The sequence below is a fragment of the Protopterus annectens genome, chromosome 10.part0 (assembly GCF_019279795.1).
Source record: "Protopterus annectens isolate FY-2018-M chromosome 10.part0, PAN1.0, whole genome shotgun sequence".
Taxonomy (NCBI): Eukaryota; Metazoa; Chordata; order Ceratodontiformes; family Protopteridae; genus Protopterus; species Protopterus annectens.
The window spans coordinates 1,418,782,745-1,418,805,784 of NC_056744.1; the positions used below are offsets into that span (position 1 = coordinate 1,418,782,745).

The window sequence follows — 23,040 nt, forward strand, 5'->3', positions numbered from 1 at the left end:
GGCCAGATATTGGCTGGCACACCTTTTCCATGGAAAGAGTAGCAGAATCTGATGCAGTTTCCAATCCATTTTGAAATTATTTGTTTGGAAATTGCCTTCCCTTGTACTCCAGGAGCGTGAGCTACAAATAGTTGGTCAGACTTTCTGTTGGCCTTTGTTCTATCCAAGTAATAGCGCAATTGTCTGTGTATGTCCAAAGTGTGCAGAAGCTTTTCTCCTTTATTTTGAGGATTGGGAAAGAAAGTAGGCAGGTGAATTGCTTGATTTAGAGAAACCCTGGTTATCACTTTTGGCATGAATGAAGGATTGGTTCTTAAAGAGACTCTGCCCTGATGAAAAATGAGAAATGGAGGTACTGCCATAAGGGCCTGTATCTCCAAGACTCTTCTTGCTGAAGTAATTGCCAACAGGAAAACTGTTTTCCAGGAGAGAAATTGCAATTCTGAAGATGCTGCTGGCTCAAAAGGAGGAAGAGTTAATTTTTCCAAGAAATTGAGGTCCCATGCAGGCACTGGTGGTTTTCTTGGAGGTTTGATATTCTTTATCCCCCTTAGAAACTGTCTTAGCAAAGGATGTGAAAACACAGGTGGATCACAGTTGTATTTTGCTGAAATTGCTGAAGCGTGTATTTTTATGGAAGAATATGAAAGGCCATTGTGAAACATTTCTGCCAAGTATTCTAGAATCTGTGGGATGTTCATTACTGATGCATCCTGAACCTTGTTGGCATTCCAGATGTTGAACCTCTTCCATTTGGCTAAATAAGTTTTTCTGGTGGTAGGCCTGCGTGCTTCCAGTAGGATCTCTTGAACTTTTTTGGTGAGAGAAATATGGGTAGAAGTCATGTAACCCTCCAAGTTGTCAGTTGCAATGTTTGCAGGTTTGGATGAACAGTCCTGTAATTGTGCTGAGTTATAAGCAGAGGCCATAGAGGCAGGGGCCACGGTTTGGTGTGAGTTATGCTCCTTTGTAATGGGTACCAGTGCTGTCTTGGCCAGTCTGGAGCTATCAAAATGCCTTTCGGTTGTTCTGCTTTGATCTTCAGTAACACCTTGGTCATTAATGGTAGAGGCGGGAATGCATAGATTGTTAGAGAATTCCAGCTGAAGGAGAGAGCATCTATTCTCCAGGCTTGAGGATGGTGTGTCCTTGAGCAGAACTTTTTCAGATGATGATTGTGGTGTGAGGCAAAGAGGTCTATGTCCGGCCTTCCCCATGCATGAGTTATTTGTGAAAAAATGTCTGGATGCAACATCCATTCGTGGGGGTCCATAATGTTTCTGCTTAGACTGTCCGCCAGAATATTGTCCTTGCCTGGAACAAACTGGGATTGCAACTGTATGTTCAGTTTCAGGGACTTTTCCCAAAGAATCATTGTTAGTCTGCAAAGGGGGTAAGAATGGGTGCTGCCCTGTTTGTTTATGTACCACATAACAGCGGTGTTGTCTGTCTTTATTAGCAGATGACCTTGTTGAAGAAATTTTCCGAAGGCCTCGATTGCATGAATCACTGCCAGCATCTCTTTTTGATTGATGTGCAGATGCAATTCCCGGGGAGCCCATTGCCCTTGAATGCATCTGCCTTCCATGTGCGCCCCCCCCCCCCCATCCATGATCTGAGGCATCTGTTGTAATGGTTTGGCTTGCTTGAGGTTTGTTGAAGGGCATGCCTTTGTTTAGCTGGCTTGCTTGTGCCCATCACAAAAATTCCTTTTGTAGACATGGAATGAGTGGAATAATTGCTTCTAAGTTGTGGCTGTGTTGAGACCATAGGCTTTTTAGGTACCATTGTAGTTTTCTCATGTGTAGTCTTGCTAGTGGAATCAGAAGAATGCAAGATGCCATGAAACCCAGGGCCTGCAGGATTTTCCTTGCAGTCATCTGGGTGTGCTTTGCTAGGCTTTTGAAGTTATCTGGTAATTGTTCTTGTTTTTCTTCTGTGAGGAAAGCCATTTGTGAATTTGTGTCCAGTTTGGCTCCTAGAAAAATTATTTGTTGGGATGGCAGTAGTCTTGATTTTTGAATGTTGACTATGTATCCCAAAGCCTGTAATGTGTTTAATGACATAGTCCAAGTTTCTTATCAAGGCTTGCTGGCTGTCCGTTTGTATAAGGCAGTCGTCCAGATAAGGGTATATTTGTATCCCCTGAAGTCTGCAATGTGCAATTACTGATGCCAGGCATTTCGTGAATACTCTGGGCGCAGTAGATAAGCCAAAAGGCAATGCTGAGAATTGATAATGCTCTGACCCTGCAAGAAATCTGAGGTATCTTCTGCAGCTGTGTCTGATTGGGACATGCAGGTATGCCTCCTTGAGGTCCACAGTAACCAGCCCGACCCCTTGCCCAGCATGGGAAGAAGTTGCTGTAACGTCAGCATTTTGAATTTTGGCACAATGAGAAAAGTGTTTAGAGCGGACAAGTCCAGTATAGGTCTCCATTGCTTTTCTTTTCTTGGAACAAGGAACAGTCTTGAGTAGAATCCCTGGCCTTGTTCCTGAGGAGGAACCTTTTCTATTGCTTTGATTTGTAGCAGCTTTGAAACTTGTATGAGTGCCTTGCCCTTTGATTGTGTGGCAGGTTTGGCATGCCTTGTCTTGTTGGTAAGGTATGGAAGTGGAACCTGTAACCTTTGTCTATTATGTTCAAAATCCATCCGTCCTTTGTAAAACGTGCCAATTTTTGAAAATAAGGATAACTTTCCCTAAAGGAGCTTCTCTTTGAGCCTTGGTCGGCGTGTCAAAGACAAGTCATTGTGATTGTCCCTGTGGAGCAGTGGGAGTCCCTGTGCCACTTCTCTGATTAGTTGGTTGCCATTGGCGGCCCTGTAGGAGCCTCGGTATTGCCCTCTACCTCGAGCACGCCTGCTTTTTCCCCTTTGAAACTTGTCAGTGTCTGGAAAGGACCAATTCTTCGAAGGCCATTTCCTGCTGAACCTTGGTGGCTGAACCTGGAGGAAATCTTTGACTGTTTGTACTGATTTAGCCTTTTCCTCAATTGATTTCAACACACCCTGTGCATTAGCACCAAATAGCTTGTCTTTTTCCAGAGGTGCATCTAGAAGCTTTACTTTAACATGATCTGGCAAGGACTGTTCTTTCAACCAAGCATGTCTACGTATGACGGCCCCTGTCATAGCTGCCCTACATGAAGCTTCCAATGCATCATAACCACGCTGAAGAAAATGATTGCTAACCTGCTGAGTATTATGTACCAAATCCTGCAAAGCCTTTCTATCTAAAGGCTCAGGAGAGGCTAACTTTTTCTGCAAATCATCCCTCAGAAAATCCTGATACTGAAATATATGAAAAAGACAGTTAAGAGTCCTCATGGCAAGGGTGGTAGAGGTATAAACGTTCTTACCCCACCTCTCCAGGGACCTAGCTTCCCTGTCTGCGGGCAAAGGTTTCTTGGTCGTGGAAGTGGCCATTCCTTTGGGCCCCTGAGAAATAGTTTCTAGATCAACAGACTGGGCCTTAAAGAGATGCTTATGAGTTTCAGGAACCCTGTAATATCCGTCAGGCTTGACAGGAGCAGGAGGGAGAGAATCAGGAGAATTACTGGAGTCTGAGTACACATCATCCAATACATCTAACACTGGGGGAATAGCTAAAGGCCTGTGCTGGGGTAACTTAAGGAAGGTCCGAAGCCTTTTCCTGGAGTCCGAGAAATCCTGGCCCTGCCACTGAAAATGCTCTCTCATGCAGTGTAGAATTTCCCCGAAAGAAATATCCTCAGGAGGAGAGGCAGAGGGAATGGATTCATCTGCATCAGAATCCTCGTAGGCCGGGAAGGGTTCTTCCTGGGAATCTGAAAGGCCTGACTCACCAGAGGCTTCATCTGAAGAAAGGGTATCTGTCTGCTCAACCCTAGGCCTTTTGTCTGAAGGCGGCTGAGAACCTCTGTCTGGATGAGCCTGAGAGCCCCTGATTAAAGAAATTAGATCTGCAGCTAAAGTCATAATCTGTTTATCCGAGGTGGGAGTCTGTGAAAAAGATTTGAGGGTGAGACTTAGCCTGGCTGGCAGCCTTAGCACGTGTGTAGGCCTTGATGGACATAGACACAGGAGGCCTAGCTGCCCCACATGCTGAAGTAACTTTGTCCACCGGTATGGTGTCAGGCAAATCTTGGGCTTCGGTTTCAGGAGGAAAAACAACAACCGGCACCGGGGAAGCCTCCGGGACTGAAGTGTGCGGTAAAGCGGTGTCGTCGGCCTGGAGTGGTTAAATTACCACCTCCGAAGAGACCGATGCACTCGCGGTAGGCTTAGGCGTGGTGTCGGTGGAAGTCGCGGGCCGCGAAGGTCGGTCCCGGTCCTTCCGCTTTTGAAAGCGTGTGCTGTCGGAAGTTCCGACGGCATGATATAGGAGTAATTTTCCCCAAAAAAGTCTTCAGCAAATTCTGCCCGGCGCCTAAATGTGCGCTTGTTGAAGCAAGCACAGGCAGCACAGGCCGAGACGTCGTGGTCTGGGCCGAGGCAGGGAAGGCAGTAAGAAAGGAAGTCCTTATGAGGTATTTGTTTACCACAAGACAAACAATTATTAACTTTTTCAGTTTTGTCTGACATCGGCTGAGGCAAGAAAAGGTTCCCCAACGGGGTACTTAGCTTTTTGATGACTTCGGTATCTGAAAACACAGGAGCTGACCGACCGGCACTTGCGAACTGCTTCTGCTTCGGGCACCGTGTGGCAAGAAAGACTGAAGAAGATGGCGTTGGCTGATGCTTTTATACCCCAGCCGCTCTGACGTCGGGGAAGAGGCGACATCAGCCGACGCCGGACCCAGACTTTGGAATCCGGCTGACCGAAGGGCTGCCTGAGGCAGGACAACCCATATGTCAGGACTGCAGTTGCATTCTTGAAGGACATATATATAGTTCCCCTTCACAAGCTGGAATTGCTGAAAGCTGGAAATTCATAAGCTTGAGCCCAGAGTCTCAGTAACTCGAACTTGTGAAGGAGAGACAACAAAAAAAAAAAAAAAAAAAAAAAGAAAGTTTACTGACATGTATGCAGGGGGCCGAGTCCCCCTGCAGTCTTCCCTGCTGAAATACATCAGCTCCGTGACCGCACTATAGCAGAGGAACAGAAATTCTCCCATTGTGTGCTTCTGTATACAGACGGGAGATTTCCCTCATCCCCGTTGTAGTGCAATCTCGGAGTTGGTATATATAAGTAGGAGGGGTGTGGGGGGGGTGCAGGGGGGGCTTGCTCCCCTGCAAAAACATTGTAAACACGTTTGCATGTCTTTTACGTCAGCTTTAGAATTTCGAGTTGCTGAAACCTCGAGATTCTGGGCTCGAGCTTATGAATTTCGAGCTTTCAGCAATTCAAGATTTTAAAGGGTAACTATATATATATATATATATATATATATATATATATATATATATATATATATATATAGTCCATATAAACCCAGTAGGGTGGTATGGAATTATTCAAAATAACCACATATACAAATTTACAAAACATGAATAGGAGAGTTAGTAGAAGGTTGTTAACTGTTATAGATGTGATGTTAGTGGTGGATGTTGGCTTGGATAATTGCATGTGTGGGTGATGAAAGAAACAAGGGATGGTGGTGATAAGAAAAATTATTTAGTCTCCAAGGGATTTACACTAGTAAGTAAAGTCACGTAAATTAGTTAAATGTGGAGGACATATATGTGTATCTATACACAGACACACACATATATAAATACATGTATATATACATACATGTGCACACACATACGCACATATATATTGTGTATGTACATTATGCACCCTTGCGCACACATGAATAAAAACTGGTGCGTCTCTAAGAGATGGAGGAAACTAGAGTACTCAAAAAAAAAAAAACAATTCAGCAAAAATGAAGGAAAACTCCACAGGTTCAACAAAGACAATGGCCAGACATCAGAAATGAATCCAAAATACTGGAGTTGTGATACAGAAAATTTAACCACTGATTCATAATAACGCATAAAACAAGTACTTTAGTTAAACTAGAAAAAAACTAGTCATCTAGACTGTATGGCAACTAACCTGTGACTTGGAGCAATTCCATTTTCTATCAACGGAACACATGTTTCTTTTGCTTCTTTTTCACCTTCTTTTTCTTTAGCTGCCAGGCTAGATGCAAAAATGAAAACTATTAAGCCTTAAGTAGCAAGTAATTAATTATAATACACATAAAAGTTAAGTACTGAATACAAGATAAGTGTTTATATGTAAAGGTGTTTACTTGATGATTCATGAAAGTATGGATAAACTTGGCAAAAGTCATATGGTCTGATATAATTTTCTTTGTTATTATGTGGTTAACAGGTGTATTGATAAAGCCAAACTCTTGTGTATTTAAAAGATTATAAACAAGGGAAGAGTATTTAAAAGATTATAAACAAGGGAAGGGCCAGACTTATGCCACATAAGCCATGATACATGCTTTAAAAAAACTGTGCAGTGACATGTGCTCTTGTTGCCCTTCAATTTAACATCATGTCCAAAGTTACCAGACAACTGACGTGCTGCTACACTTGGTGACAAGATAACTACAGCTCTGAACTGATGCACACTATGCGAGAGACAAGTGTCAGTGGCACAGCAGGTAGCATAGCTAAACTTTGATACAAAAGGACGTGTTTTCTAGTCCAACATCAGGAAGATTAATTGCTGATACTGCAGTAGCTCTCTTATGCATGTACGTGTCTGATTCTACCAAGTATATCAATGATATGTTGCGGACAGGAACACAGTACAGATATTGGAACTGAATGCAGCTTCTGTAGCTGATGTACACTACTTACTGCAGCCAAAATATTCAGAAGGCTGTGTTGCGCAGTCCTCCACAAATGTGGGCAATAATGATTCTTAATGAAAAGAAGCTCAACGTCCATGATGGTGCTGGCTATCTAGAATGCTAATGGACATGATCTGCTGACTGAACCGTTACCACTGACAAGAGCTCCCTCAATGTGTTATGAGTGAGAGAAAAGTGTGGCTTAAGAAGTGTGCTACAGTGTCCTGTACTGCCCAACGGGAGATGTTGAATCTATTTCTAGAACTCATTCCTCCCTGTTGCAACAGTCATGGTCATCTAGTTGTTCAGTTATGTTTTACTGTGCAATATATCACCATTACTGGACCATCAGGTGCAGGACTAAGAGTTTTATTTCAATCATCCAAAGTTGCAACCTCATAAAATCAGACCATACTCTGCAGGGTATTCCAAAGTTCATGTTTGTGAATTATGACCTATTCTACACAGTACAATTTACAGGTCAGATGTGAACCTGGACGTCTCAGGGTATGCAGCTGCCTATATTCTTGCTCCTTAGTGCACTGGTATCTTTATGAATAGTAGAGGGCTGTGGGATACGGTCCAAATGTACATCAGCCTTGGGTTAGCGCACATAATTTTTACAAATAGAACTCAAAATCTGAAACAATGCAGTTCTGATGAAGTACAGCTCATTAAAGTACAGCTGAGCAAGGATAAAGTATAGTGCATGAAAACCAAGTCAAGAATTGAAGCATAAATGTACAGTTCCCTACAAATGGTCAAATGAGTTTTGGACATTTTGGACAGATGATTTTCTTGTTTGAAAATGTTTTAAAATGCATGTAATTCTGAATGTCAGCACCATCAATGGGACTGCACAGGAAGCAGTGGGAAAACTATACATTTTAATTTATCCATCAGGTTCGCATATTAGCCACTCTATGTTCTACTTTCAAATGGCAATCCAAAAACACTAGTCTAATTTTGTGGCTTGTTCAAAGTCCAAATGTAACAAGATACACATAAAGCCTCAATAGCAGTTCACTGATTTTCATGGATGACAATCAGGTTGAAGTGGGTTCAGTTGAACCCACTTTAGTCAAAGTATGGTGGTCGAATGGTGATATTGAATGTGACATTGTCGAAGTACGAATCTCGTCCCCATCTCGACCCATGTTAAAGCCTATTCAGAGGTTTATGGTGAGTCATATTTCGACAATGTGGGAATTCAACATTGTCAGTTTCACGGAAGTGGATCGATGAGGTCAGGTTCGACCTTCTGATGGTAAAACCTGATTTTCATGGCAACTGTACCAGTTTTAAAAAGTGTCAATACATTTTCAAAAGACTGCAATAATTTTTTAAATTCATCTGTTAACCCAGTTAACTGAACTGGCCATTCACAAGCCCATTTTCATTTACAACCATGACCATATGACTTTTGCCAGGTTTATCCAAACTGGAGAGTGGTTTAAAAATATCTGTTGGACTGCCAGTGAAGTAAGCATGCTGGCTGGGCCTGCGCAATAATGCACATATCTTATGGGCACCACCACTGCAGACTGCCCAATGAGCAGTGAGCACTGAAACTACATGGTCAGGCCATCCCCAAACAGAAACATTCTAATGGCTCAAACCACTAGAAATGGAAATAGTAAGAATGCTGTATCTATGCTAAAACACTAAAACAAACATAGTACCACTAAATACTTAGATCACAAAATCACTCTGTTCCTTACACTCATTTAATAGGAGCCATACTCCTTGAACATCTACTGAAAATGAGCTACACCTAGCTGAGTTCTATCAATAAACTGAGTGTGAACCTCAACAGCACAAGCTATTACCCCACAGAAGTGAAGCTCAGGTGATCAGGCCACAAATAGGAAGGCACCAACACCTAAAAAGACAGGGAAACACACCAACATGAGTACCACCAATTATTTCTGCTCCCCAAGCCATATGAAGTCTCCTGATGGACCAGATATGCTTGCAGAGTGATTTGTCAAGCTCCTGGTTACCCAAAGCTACATAAAGATCTACCATTTTATACAGGGTATCTAACTGAAAGGAATCTGATCTCAACTCCCCAAAAGCATAAGTTCTAGAACGTGTCTACACTCAGAATGCAACTGCACTTTTTTATATGCTTTTTGTCTTTGAAGAACATTCATCTTTTCCCCAAAACTGTGCAACCAAGAAGCTAGTATGTATAACAAAAAGAAGTATGTGTGTTTGGGCGGGTTGCAAAAAATCCTTCATTCTGCATGTTGCCCACTTATGGTGAATGTGGTGTTAGAAAAGTCTGACTCATCTGATTTGTTCATGGCAGGCAAAGTATCAACTTCTCATTGTGAGCACATTACCAAGTATCCAATCAACTCCTCAAAGAAGCAACACTGTATCATCAAGCTGGCCAAACTGGAAAGATTCAATGTCTGAAATCGCAGAACATGGACAACGGTAAAGTACATTTTCAAAACACAGGACAACAAAACATTTTCAAAACATTGCAAAATAAACAAGAAAGAGGTTAACACTTATGATTTATTTTGTTTTATATTTGTAGCAGTACAATTCCCTGCAGTCTATTCCTGCACTCAGCCTTGTTCAGTATTAGCAAAGCATTTAGGAGCCAAACAAATGTCTAACAATGCCGGTCACAGAAGGTCACAACAGCAATGATATACATTTCATTAAACCACCATCCACCCAGCTTCAAGAGTCAAAATGTCAGACTCAAAATATGAATGAATACAGCTCCAAGTAGTTATTTATTTATGTTATGATGACCAGAATATCAGGTGAAGACCAGGCCCATTTACAACAAAGGCTGAAAAAGAAGCTTCAATGTAAAAAGTAAATACTACAGGCAAGTGCGAGCAATTACAACACATACAGATCAATGGTTATTTAAAAAAAATGCAACAGAATTAAATATTAACTTACTTATTAAGTTTAACTGGGATGGAATACTGATCAAAATGGACCCATTTCAGCCAATGCCAGGACGACAAAACAATAGGCATGCATCACAAGTAACAACTTGTATACATATTGTGAAAATATGATATATGCACAGACAAGTAAGCCATATGAATTTTACATACACAGTGTATGCATAGTAAAGTAACTGTCAGCATCTGAATGTGAAAAAAGTGTAATACAGGCACAGTCAAGTAAACTGCAGGCTCTTGATATACATAACACAAGTGTACACAAGAAATCAGCAGATGTTCTACAAATTTAAAGTATCAAGCATTAGTCTGTGGTGAATACTCTATAATTTGAAGAAAGACTAAGCACTGTGAACTATCTAAACAAGTGATGTCACTCTGCATGGTTAAAAGCATGCAGAGTGTTAAACACTGGAGTATGCAACAGTTACAAAGCTATACAACACAGCTGTATGAATTCTGTTACGGCACAGTACACACACAAAAGGAAAGGATGTTATTACAAATATACTACAAAAAAGCTCAACTCACATGGAGTTAAAAAAGCAACCTGGAAAACAAACACAGAGTCAAATGAAGGCATATAGGGTTCCAATGATGAATACAAGATAAAGAGAAGGAGAATTCACTGAAGGACAGAAGAAAGAAGAGTGGCAGAGTGGCATGTGTAGAAAATGAGCGCAAGACACAGAAGCAGAACATGGCAGGAGGGAGCAATGAAAGAACGTAAGTTGTCAGCCCCATGACAGAGAGTCGGAGTCCTATGTCCCAGCCAACCCATTTTCAATATTGACCCTTGCTACTGAAGAATCTGACTAGAAAGTAATGTTAGTGATTGGCCAACATCGGTTATCCCAGCATGATCACTGAGCAAAGTAATTCTCTAACAACACACATATCCAGGAGTAGGACTTGGCCTGTAAAGTAATGTGTGTATGCTGCAACCAGGCCAGGCATATTGAAGTCTGTACTGGAATCATATATAGATCAGTACAGCCCTGCTACAACAGTGTGTTGGCTCAAATGCTTAAGGATGGGAAACGTAATGCATACAAAATACAATCCTGAAGCAGATGCTAAAGAGGCTGTTGCAATAGAGTCAATCGACAGTCTCCTAACCTGAAAGCAATGGAGTCTTCAATCACGGGTCCACCCCTCACAAAGAGCAGCCACTGTTCAAGCGGTGCGAATGTCTCGACATCAGAAGGTCAAACCACTGCTAAAGGGCTTATTGGGAAAGAGAAAGAGGACATAGACTATTCTATACATGCAGTAAAAAAGTCTGGTATCCAAACACAACGGATTTAAGATTTCTTTTCAGCCAGGTTGTCTTGCAGGAGTTTCTGACATCATCTGGAAGATTACCAAACACAAGCAACACAATGACAGAAAAGTCTAACACAAAAAACAACTGCTGATCCTGAAGGAATTGGTGAGAAATGGGGTGGATGAGGCCCCTGGAAAGAACTTAGTACTGGAAGTGAAGATATCATTATGCAAAAAATCTTTAAACAAAGTAAATACTTTGTTTACTTGTTAAGAACTGGCTAACCAAAAATATTTTAGAGAAAGTATACCACTTGTCAACAGAACAGTTCAAATTTGTTGATTAGACAAGATGAAAAAGAAATGCAGCAATGAGTTATTACATAATCTAGGAAAATATGGTAACTGATAAGCTTAGGTCTTACCTTATTCTAGAATCCAGGGCTATCTTGCTAAAAGTATCCAAGGAACTGATGCCTTCATACAGAGTACAATTTATTTATTTTGCATTTGTCAACTGGGATTGTCCGAAACAGAGGCCCGCGTGTGTCAGTCCTTGTCCTTCCGTTTCTTTGTTAAATGTGAAGTTGGAGTCTCCGACGGCATATTGTATGAGAAACTAGCCCCAAAAAATTCCTCTGCAAACTCCGCCCGACGTCTAAGAGTGCGTCGATTGAAGGAAGCACAGGCTGAACAGGCCAAGACGTCGTGGTCTGGGCCTAGGCAGGGGAGGCAGTAAGAGTGGAAATCCTTATGAGGTATTTGTTTCCCACAAGTTAAGCAATTATTAACTTTATCTGACATCGGCTGAGGCAAGAAAGAGTCCACAACGGGGTACTTAGCTTTTGAAGTCTTCGGTAGCTGAATTACAGGAGCTGGCCGACCAACACTTGCGAACCGCTTCTGCTTCGGGCACCACACGGCAAGAAAGACTGGGGAAGATGGCGTCAGCTGACGCTTTTATACCCTAGGCGCTCTGATGTCGGGGAAAGGGCGACATCAGCCGACGCCGGACCCAGACTTTGGAATCCGGCCAACCGAAGGGCTGCCTGAGGCAGGACAATTCATATGTGATGACTGCAGATGCATCCTTGAAGGATATCCCCTTTTCAGTGGAGGACCGGGGAGAAAAGCTCCACACAACAAATAAAAATAACAATACACTAAAAATAGAGTTGTGTACACTTCCCATAAATGCAGATGTTCGAGTGTATTCACTGTTACAGTCATCACACTTGGGTTATCAGCCTGCAGGTAGCCCTCAGTTGGCCCAGATACCAGAGTCTTGGGATTTCTGTGTCGGATACTGTTGCCTCTTCCATGACGTCAGGTCATCAGTGGTATAAAACATGCAGCCAACGCCATTACATCAGTTTTTCTTGCCCCAGATGTCAGGAGCCCGAAAAACAGGAAGCCATTACATGGTATGGAACACCTCCAGTAAAAAGTAAATACCATTGCCATAAGATATGGCCAAAAAAGGGGATAGGTAGAAAGTATAGATAAGTCAGGGGGCTGGAGGGAGGGTAACCAGGACTGCAACAGTGAATACACTCGAACATCTACAGTTATGGTAAGTGTACACAACTGTACTATGTTCTTCATGTTTCACTGTTGTGGTCATCACAATTGGGTTGATTCCCAAAGCTGAGGAAGGGTGGAGGCAGTCAAGAAGTATTACGGCTGGCTAGCAGGCCTTGTAAGACTGCTCTAGCAAATCCAACTCTGGATTTAGAAAAGATAGGCAAGTGGTAATGCTTGGTGAAGGTGTGTACAGAACTCCAAGTTGCAGCTTTGAGGATGTCCCTTTTAGGGACTCCCCTGAGAAATGCTGTAGAGGTTGAGGTAGCCCTAGTGGAATGGGTTCTGATCCCCTGTGGGGTAGGTTTTCCATGGTGTTTGTATCAGAAATGGATGCAGTGTGCTATCCACTTGGAGATGGTTTGCTTTGAAATTGCCTTGCCCTCTGTCCCTGTAGCAAAGCTGACTAGCAGCTGGTCAGATTTTCTGAAAGGTTTAGTCCCGTCAAGGTAGAACCTAAGCTCTCTGTGCATGTCCAAAGAGTGCAGGATCCTTTCCCCTTTATTCTGAAGATTAGGAAAAAAGGTGGGTAAATGGATGGATTGGTTTAAAGCCACACTGGCTACCTCCTTGGGCATAAAAGACGGGTTAGTCCTGAGGGAAACCCTGTCCGCATGGAAGATAATGAAGGGTTCCACAGCCATAAGGGCCTGCAACTCAGACACTCTTCTTGCTGAAGTGATGGCTAGAAGTAAGGCTGTTTTCCAAGCAAGGAATTTTAACTCTGCTGTAGCAGCAGGCTCAAAAGGGGAAAGCGTGAGCTTCTGCAGTACAAAGTTAAAGGTCCCAGGCAGGAGTAGGAGCTCTCTTCGGGGGTCTTAAATTGTTATCTCTTCTCAAGAACTGTTTTAACCAGAGGTGAGAAAAGAGGGGTGGCTCATTATTGTAATGAGCTGAGATGGCAGAAACATGAATCTTAATTGAAGAGAAGGATAAGCCTTTGTGGAGCAGCTCAGCTAGATAATCTAGGATTTGAGGTAAGGTGGGCACGGTTGTGCCCTTTTCCCTGAGAATGGCACCAAGAATGGTATCTTTTCCACTTTTCTGAATAGGATTTCCTAGTACTAGGTCTCCTGGCCTCAAGGATGACATCCAGCACCTTTTTTTGCTGAGGGTTGCTGGCAATGTATTCAGGGAATAAGGCAGGCTGCTAGGTTCAGGGTTTGCAGCTGAGGATGCAAAATCTGGCCCTCCTGCTGGGACAGCAGAGAGGGGGTCTGATGCAGGTGCCATAATGGCACTGCTGTCAGACTGTGTAAAAGTGGGTACCAGTGTTGGCGTGGCCAGTCTGATGCAATCAGGATTGTCCTTGACCTGTCCTGTTTGATCTTGAGTAGTACTTTTGAGAGAAGGAGCAGAGGGAAAAAGGCATAGATTGAGAGATTTTCCCCATGTAAAGGAAAGGGCATCCACTTTCCATGCTTGGCTGTCGGGAGTTCTGGTGCAAAATTTGTTCAATTGATGGTTTTGGGGGGAAGCGAAAAGGTCCACCTCTGGTGTTACCCACCTGTGGATTAGAAGCTTGAATGAGTTGGGGTCCAGTTTCCACTCATGGGTCCATTAGATTTCTGCTTAAATCGTCTGCCAGTGAATTTTCTTTGCCTGGCAGGAATTGAGCTTGCAGGTGCACTTGATTGCTCAAGGCTGTGTTCCCCAGAGCCATGGCTAACTTGCTGAGTGGGTAGGAATGAGTCCCCTTCCCTGCTTGTTTATGTACCACATAACTGTGGTGTTGCCTTGTCTTTATCAAGAGTTGTCCTGGTAGGATAAGGTATTTGAAGGCTGTCCGTGCATTCTGTACAGCTAACATTTCTTTATGACGGATATGCAGGTGCATTTGTCCTGGGCTCCATTTGCCTTGAATGCATCTGCCTGCCATATAAGCCCCCCGATGCATAGTCTGATGCGTCTGTTGTCAGGGTTTGAGCGGCAGGGGGTTGAGTAAAAGTGAGTCCCTTGTTGTGGTAGCAGGCCTCTGTCCGCCAAAGGAACTCTGTCCTTAGGCAAGGAATGATAGGAATCACTGTTTCCAGGTCGTGAGAATGTTGACACCAGACACTTTTTAAGTACCACTGAAGTTTCCTCATAAGTAGTCTTGCATATGGAATTAGGAGAATGCATGAGGCCATGAGCCATAGAGCTTGCAGTATTTTTCTTGCAGATAGCTGGGTTTGGGTGGCCAGAAGTTTGAAGTAATTTGTCAAATAAACCTGCTTTTCTGGAGTGAGGAATGCCATCTGGGAAGTTGTGTTCAAGCTTGCTCCCAGGAATACAATTTTTTGGCTGGATACCAGATGAGATTTCTTTTCGTTGATGGTATACCCCAGAGAAGTTAGGAGTCTCTTTGCAAATGTCAGGTGCTGTAGTAGCAGTTCCTGACTGTCCGCCTGATTCAGGCAGTCGACCAAGTATGGGTAAATTTGAATTTTCCTCTGCCTGCAGTACGCAATGGCTGGAGCCAGGCACTTTGTGAATACCCTGGGTGCAGTAGATAAGCCAAAGGGAAGTGCAGAGAACTGACAGTGCATAGATCTTCTTGCCCTGAAACGCTGATATTTTCTGCAAGATTCCCTTATAGGGATGTGCAGATAAGCTTCTTTTAAGTCTAGGGTGACCAGCCGGGAGTCCTTGGCAAGCATAGGAAGCAGCTGTTGGGAGTGTAAGCATTTTGAATTTTGGCACCACCAGGAAGGTGTTGAGAATGGACAGATCCAGGACAGGGCACCAAGAGTTTTATTTTCTGAGCGCCAGAAACAGTCTGGAGTAGAAACCCTGTCCCCTTTGCTCTACTGGAAAAGGTTGAATAGCCCTGATACTGAGAAGAGAAAGTACTTGCTTTTGGGGCCTCTGCCCACTGGTTTGGGGGAAGGTCTGGCAATCCACTTGGGGTTGGCAGAGAGTGGAAGTAGAATCTGTATCCCTGGGATACAATATTTAAGACCCATCTGTCCTGGGTAATGTATTCCCAGTTTTCTGCATGAAGGGCGAGTTTTCCTCCTAAGGGTGCAAGTACTTGGGCATGGCTGAGAAGGATGAAGGGACAAGTCATTGTAAACTTTTTCCATAAGAGGGTGGCTTGCCACTCCCTGGTTTTGAAGTGGGAGCACTCCATTGTTTAGATCTGTGCATACCCTGAGACTATAGTCTTGGTGATCTGTTGCCCCTGGGTTTGGACTGAGAAGGTCTGGGAGAGACTGGAAAGGACCAGTTCTTAGAAGAACAATGCCTACTGAATCTAGGTGGCTGTACCTGTAGGAAATCTTTAATAGTTTGCATAGATTTAGCTATTTCCTCCATCTTTTTAAGAACTTCTTATGCTTTTGTGCCAAACAAACATTCTTGGTGTAATTGAACATCCAGTAGTTTTGCTTTAACATGGTCTGGCAAGATTTGTTCCTTCAGCCAAGCATGCCTTCTCAGAACAGACCCAGTGACAGTAGCCCTGCAAGATGCTTCCAAGGCATCAAAACCACACTGCAAAGTATGTTTTCCAACTTGGTTTGCAGAATGCATTAAAACTCAAATCTTTATTTTCTGCACAATCAGGAATCAACATCATTTTTTGTTTAATTAGTTCCATAATACGCTGCTGGTACTTCAACATGTGAAACTGGCAATTTAAAGCCCTGATGGCAAGAGTTGCCGAGGTATATACCTTCTTTCCCCAACTGTCTAAAGCCCTAGAATCCCTGTCTGAATGGGGTAGGGCTTTTGGCTGTAGTAGCCTTAATACCTTTAGATGGAGCGGCCATGGTGGTGCAGCGGTTAGCGTTGCCGCCTCACAGCAAGAGGTTTTCTGGTTCGATTCTCGGCTGGGGTGCCTTCTGTGCGGAGTTTGCATGTCCTCCTTGTGGTCGCGTGGGTTTCTTCCGGGTGCTCCAGTTTCTCCCACATCCCAAAGACATGCTGTAGGTGGATTGGACCTAGGTGTGAGTTTGTGCATGCGTGTGCCTTCTGTGGAAGGTTGGGTGCTGAGCTGGTACCTCGGCACCATAAAACTCCACTGCCAATCATGAGTGGATAGGTGATCCGCTGTGGTGACCCCTAACTGGGAAAAAGCCGAAAGAAGAAGAAGCCTTAATACCTCTAGGTCCCTGGGAAATGGTCTCTGGATCCACAGTGGGATTTTTGAAAAGAAATTTGTGAGAGTCAAGTACTCTGTAGTACCTGTTAGGCTTTCTAGGATCTGGTGACAAAGTATCAGGGGTAAGACTGGATTCCATGAACCACATCATCTACAATTTCCAGAACAGGGGGGATAGCTAGGGGCCTGTGCTGAGACAAGTTTAAAAATTCCCTGAGTCTCTTTTTGGACTGTGGGTAGTCCTGGCACTCCCAGCGGAAATGCTCTCTGAGGGTATGCAAGGTTTCACCAAAAGAAAAGTCCTCTGGGGGGGGGGCAGCGGGAATGGAATCCTCTGCATCTGAATCCTCATAGGTAGATAAGGGTATGTCCTGGTAATCAGAGGAGTCAGAGTCATCGGACTCATGATCTGTAGAATCAGAAGGAAAATCAATTTGTCTTTTAGAAGGGGAAGGCTGGCTTCCTCTGATTAAAGTAATAAGGTCTTCAGCCATCCTAAGCATTACTTCTGTGGTATGGGAGCTTGAGAATGCGCTTTGGTTGTCGGTGTCGTAGGCGTAGTGCGAACTCTGGGCCTGAGAAATTTGGTAGTTTTAGTCATAAACAAAGTCGTTGGTTTAATACGAACATCGGAAGGTCTGAATACACCCTCAGAAGCCGGTGTCTGCACAGTGGCTCCAGACCCATCCATGGTAGAGACATCCGCAGGTTCCATAGTCGAAGAAGCATCTCGCGGCATACCGGACTCTGAATGGGTCTCAGTAGAGGCCTGCGAATCTGTAGAAGCGAGTTTCAGGGGCTGCGAAAGCACCTCACTGAGTACCGGCGGACTGGCAACTAGATTAAAGGAAGCATCGTTGGCAGTTTTGGACCTATGTGGTCTGTCTCTCTTTATCCTTACGTTTTTTTGGAACATTGGTAGACAGATGGCTTAGCGAAGCCATTTCAGAATAAGGCGAACGAGGGCGAAAGAATTTAGCGACAAAAATAACCCGACAACGAATAGTTCGGGCATTGAACAGGGCACAAAACCGACAGAGAAGAACGTCATGGTCTGGGCCAAAACAGGTGATGCAGTAAGAATGAAAATCTCTGCGATGTATTTGCTTTCCACAGGCGGTTAGAGCAAGAAAAAAGGATCCCCAACAGGGCTTTAGAAGACTTTAGGTTTGAAACTCGAATAACGAAAATTTCAGGTTGCGGCCAAACAGCACTTGCGAACTGCTTCTGCTTTGGGCTCCGCTCGGAAAGAAAAGCTGATGTAATGGCGTCGGCTGCATGTTTTATACCACTGACAACCTGACGTCATGGAAGAGGCGACAGCATCCGACGCAGAAATCCCAAGACTCCGGTATTCGGGCTGACTGAGGGCTACCTGCAGGCAGATAACCCAAGTGTGATGACTGCAACAGTGAAACACGAAGAACATCAAGCTTTTCATAGCAAAAGCAGTGATAATATATATTAACAGTACACAGGCTACATACATGAGCAAAACACAACATGCAAGTTTTTGTGTATAAAATGTGGTTGAATGGAATTTATTGCGCTGAAAATGAACAATTAATGACCGGCCTGCATATGCACCTCACTGTTATATAGTTTGAATTCTGCTATGCCAGTGTGTCATATAATATATATGGCATAAATGCTCAGTGTACATAAAAATGATTATGGACAGGCAGGTCAGTCAGATCAACTTGCATTATAAGGGATAATACCAGACAACACAAGGGCATAATGAAGACCAGGACCTTCCTGGCACTAGTCAATTTAGGGAAAGTATTGCTGCGGTAGCGTTGTCGCCTCACAGTAAGACGTTGTCCTGTTCGATTCTCAGCTAGAGTGTCTTCTGTGTGGAGACATGCGTGAATGGGCATACCTTCGTTGAATGTTGTACGTCAGGGCCAGCAACTCGGCACGTAAAAATCTACTGCCAATCATTAGCGGACCGGAGTTCCGTTGTGGCGACCCCTAATCGGGAAAAGCCGAAAGACACAACATTTCTTTAAACTTTAGAAGATTACCAACATGGTCTTGCAGGCATTACATGGCATCAGCCATCTCAATGAGGTCACCTGAGAGGGATGCAACAAAAATGACAGGCTAATGAGATTCTTTTATACATATCTGCACAGAAGAACAAAGTCCTGAGGCTAGTAGCCTTAAAACACACACAGTTTAAATCTGGAAGACTCAAAGTAACTGGGTTTTGAAAAGTGTAGTTGAATTGACAAAACAAAATAATCCAAAGCACCAGCAAAGGTAAAAGGACAACCACGATAGGATCAAAAGTTTTATTCCAAGTTAGTTTAGTGCTTTCTTCCCTACTCAAGGGACTTCTTCAGAACAATAAACCAAACTCACCCAGCCACATATATACCCCCACCCCAATTAAAAACAAATTTCATTACATCCATATACAGGACCTTTTTGAATATAGTTAAAAACATTTTTTAAAATAACAGACAGCTAGTTTACAGTTAATACCTCGATACTGTGAGGCATTCAAATATAATTGCCACTTCAATTCCATTATATCTAAATGCACATCCAGGAGTTTACCCTGGGTGTCCTTTATTAACTGCTGAATCACTAGGAATTTAAACTTGTGCCCCCTCCATTTGCCTGTATGTGCCTATATAAGGCACTAGTCATTCTGTTGTTTTTGATATCTCCCAAATGTTCACCCATTCTAATCTTCAATTTCCTACAAGTTTTTCCTATATAAAATGTAGGACAATCCTGACACTTTGCCAAATATACCACGTTGTTGCTGTTACAATTAAAATGCCCCTTAATGTAGATCACTCTATTGTTCAACTTAAATGATTCTCCAGTCTCAAGTATAAATGGACAATATATACATGAATTACATTTAAAATTCCCTATTTTCCTGTTAAATGTCTCATGTTCCATCCTCCCTTCTAAAATATTCTTGAGGGACCTGTCTTTCCTGTAAACCAATGTGGGTGTCCTCTCCACTGCTTGTGCAATATTTGCATCGAACTGTAAAATTTCCTAGTTGTTTTTAATAATGTTAGAAATAAAATCTGCTTCTCTGTTATAGGTAATAAAAAACATGAGCTAATGGTCACTTTATTCGCTAATATTGAACCACCAAGAGGTTCACCACTCATACTTCCCAGTATGAGCTTGTACACACCACTGTCCCATTTATTTTTAACTTCCGCACTAATACCACATAACAAATCTTTTGGATACCCTCTCTGTCTAAACATTTGCAAAATTAATTCCATTTCACTTAAAAAATCTTCATACTGAACTATTCTGGCCGCCCACATCAGTTGACTCTTGACAACAGATCTCTTTTGGTGATGTGGGTGCCAGCTATTGTAATCCAAGTAAGAATTAGAAAATGTTGGTTTTCTGTATATCTTGGGTATAAATTTTTGGTTTTCCATATCCAATTGCAAATATACATCCAAGTAGATGATTCTTTCCCTATCATACTCATAGGTGAATTTCAAAAAATGTACTGACTGATTAATAAATAGCAAAAACTCCTTCAACCTAGTCTCAGTTCCCTTCCATATTAGGAAGAGGTCAACCAAAAACCTGGTGTAGTGCAGTATAGCTGGTGCAAAAGAACTTTTCATTAAAAATTCTTGTTCCCAGAAGGACATTACTAAATTGGCAAAAATAAAGGCGCAAGCCGCCCCCATTGTCACACCTTTAACCTGTCTATAGTATTATCCTTAAAAATGAAGGTAGTTACTCCAAGACTACCTCCATCAAAGTGACAAACTTGTTCACTTCATCCTGACCAAAAATACCAGTCTTGTTAAGCTGCTGCTCTAACCAGGCCAACCCCTCGTCGTGGGGCATTACTGAGCAATATTTTAGGTTAAAACATATACATGATTTACTTTTTTGTATTTTATTTTTAATTTAGTTGTGAACTAGCTGTCTGTTATTTTAAAAAATGTTTTAACTATATTCAAAAAGGTCCTGTATATGGATGCAATGGAATTTGTTTTAAATTGTTTAATTGGGGTGGGGTATATATGTGGCTGGGTGAGTTTGGTTTACTGTTCTGAAGAAGTCCCTTGAATAGGGAAGAAAGCGCTAAACTAATTTGGAATAAAACTTTTGATTCTTTCGTGGTTGTCCTTTTACCTTTGCTGGTGCTTTGGATTATTTGGTTTTGGTACTGGACTTGTGGTTTGTGTTTCGTGTAACAACAAGATGGAAGAGCCTACTTCGAATGGGAAAAGTTTGGATCTTTTACAGCAAATTAACCAGCAGTTGGCAGTCCACCAGCAGTTGGCAGTCCACACTACGTAAACCAAAACTTTGATGAACAAACAACCATTTTCTACCAATATATTTGGTAGTCTTGGCTACCCTCTCACCCAGCCGTCACCATCTTCAATACAAGAAGTCAATCTTGGACCTTCTGGTCAGACTGAACAGGACAATGTGGATTTTGGGCAAGGACAAGAGTCCAGGACCAACACATAATTAATAGTGAGATGGTCTGGAAAGAAAATAAATTCCATTTTAATATGGGAAATGTGGTAGATTTTTCATCCCCACAGCAGGATGTGACTGTGCACGACAAGTTAAAGCATTTTGAAAGAGACTTGCTTTCCTTTAAGAAACTTCAAAAGGAAAATGCCTATTTGAGTAGGAACATAGAGTTACAGCAAGTGCCCAGTGGTTTGAGGATGTGGAGGCATCCCAATGGTGCTAATGACAACAGCGAATTTTTGAAGGAATTACATAGCTTATTTGATCGATCAGGCATTGAATTGATGAAGATCATGGTAAAACACAATCAGCAGAAACTAGAAGAGCTGACTAAGGAGCTCGATGAGCTAGATAAGTCTATTCAGGGTGATGTAGCATTCATTCTATGTCAATCTATGTATAATAATGCTTTCCTTCAAGTGAACAATTCATGTAATGTAATTTTTGTCCGTAAAACCAATAAAATTAAAAGGGACATTAACGAATACATTAAGGGAACAGCTTATCTGCTGTTCCATGGTCAGGAAGGGAACAGAATGCAGCAAACCAATGAGGGTACAAATAATGGTTCAGAAGTGACGCAGAACGTGAATCTATATTATGAGGATTGACAGCGTCTGCAGTCCGGAGCCAACATGGAGGATGCAGTTAGACGCTCAGAGAGGCTTCGAGGGAAGGCACAAATTCAACCTTCTTTTTTGGGAACTCCCATCGGGATTTTTCGTCGCAGGAAGCGAGACCAAAGGGACCAAGGACTCGCAATGCCTAGAACCAGGATTAACAGATTTTTTCATAGATGATACATGTTTAAAAAGTTACCAGAAAAGGACGTAGAATCAGTAACCAAACTTGAAAAGTTGACCAGGAATTTATTAGACAAAACACTCGACCCACATAAAGTGTATTAGAAGCCAAAATACACCACACATTAACGCTGTTCACAAGAAATTACGTTTTCGTCACAAGGCTGGACTTCATCAGATGATTCCATTACAACAAATTATTCCATTATATAGTATGTTCAAATGATTTAATTATTCAATTAGTAGGTTTGAAGCAGTTTCTTAAAAAAAAGTTTTCATAAAAATATTTGTTGCAGAAAGCATTCCTTTTAAGTTCATGAATTGTTCCTTATGTCTCTTATCTATTTCACTCATACTACATTAAAAAACATTTAATATTTGCATTTTGTTATGTTTTAAAATTAATTAAAAACATTTAACGAACATTTAATGAATTATGTTTGTTAAGAACCATTATATCACTTGTTCTTTTGTGCCATCTAGTGACCATTTCTTTTATTGCACCTAAAAACATTTAAATATTGTAATGTTCTCTATTTTAAATTAAGAATAAAAATACATCATTTTTTAAATGTTTTTAAATGTTCTTACATATTTATTGTGGTGGTGGTTAAAATAAGGGATACAGGGTATTATTTAGAACGAATGATTTTTTTAAAAAACACCTTTTTATTCTTAATTTAAAATAGGGAACATTACAATATTTAAATGTTTTTTAGGTGCAATAAAAGAAATGGTCACTAGATGGCATGAAAGAACAAGTGATATAATGGTTCTTAAACATAATTCATTAAATGTTCGTTAAATGTTTTTAATTAATTTTAAAACATAACAAAATGCAAATATTAAATGTTTTTTAATGTAGTATGAGTGAAATAGATAAGAGACATAAGGAACAATTCATGAACTTAAAAGGAATGCTTTCTGCAACAAATATTTTTATGAAAACTTTTTTTAAGAAACTGCTTCAAACCTACTAATTGAATAATTAATTCATTTGAACATACTATATAAGGGAATAATTTGTTGTAATGGAATCATCTGATGAAGTCCAGCCTTGTGACGAAAACGTAATTTCTTGTGAACAGCGTT

General features: G+C 41.9%; 1 protein-coding gene across 3 annotated transcripts in view; it reads right to left on the bottom strand.

The window, feature by feature from the left end:
• RNPC3 (RNA binding region (RNP1, RRM) containing 3) overlaps window positions 1-23,040 on the bottom strand; it is an 864,050-nt gene that overhangs the window by 542,772 nt on the left and 298,238 nt on the right. For all 3 annotated transcript variants that reach the window (XM_044086040.1, XM_044086039.1, XM_044086041.1), the window contains exon 4: window positions 6,028-6,114. In XM_044086040.1, the coding sequence (XP_043941975.1) occupies window positions 6,028-6,114 (87 nt within the window). The remainder of the gene's footprint in view (window positions 1-6,027; window positions 6,115-23,040) is intronic.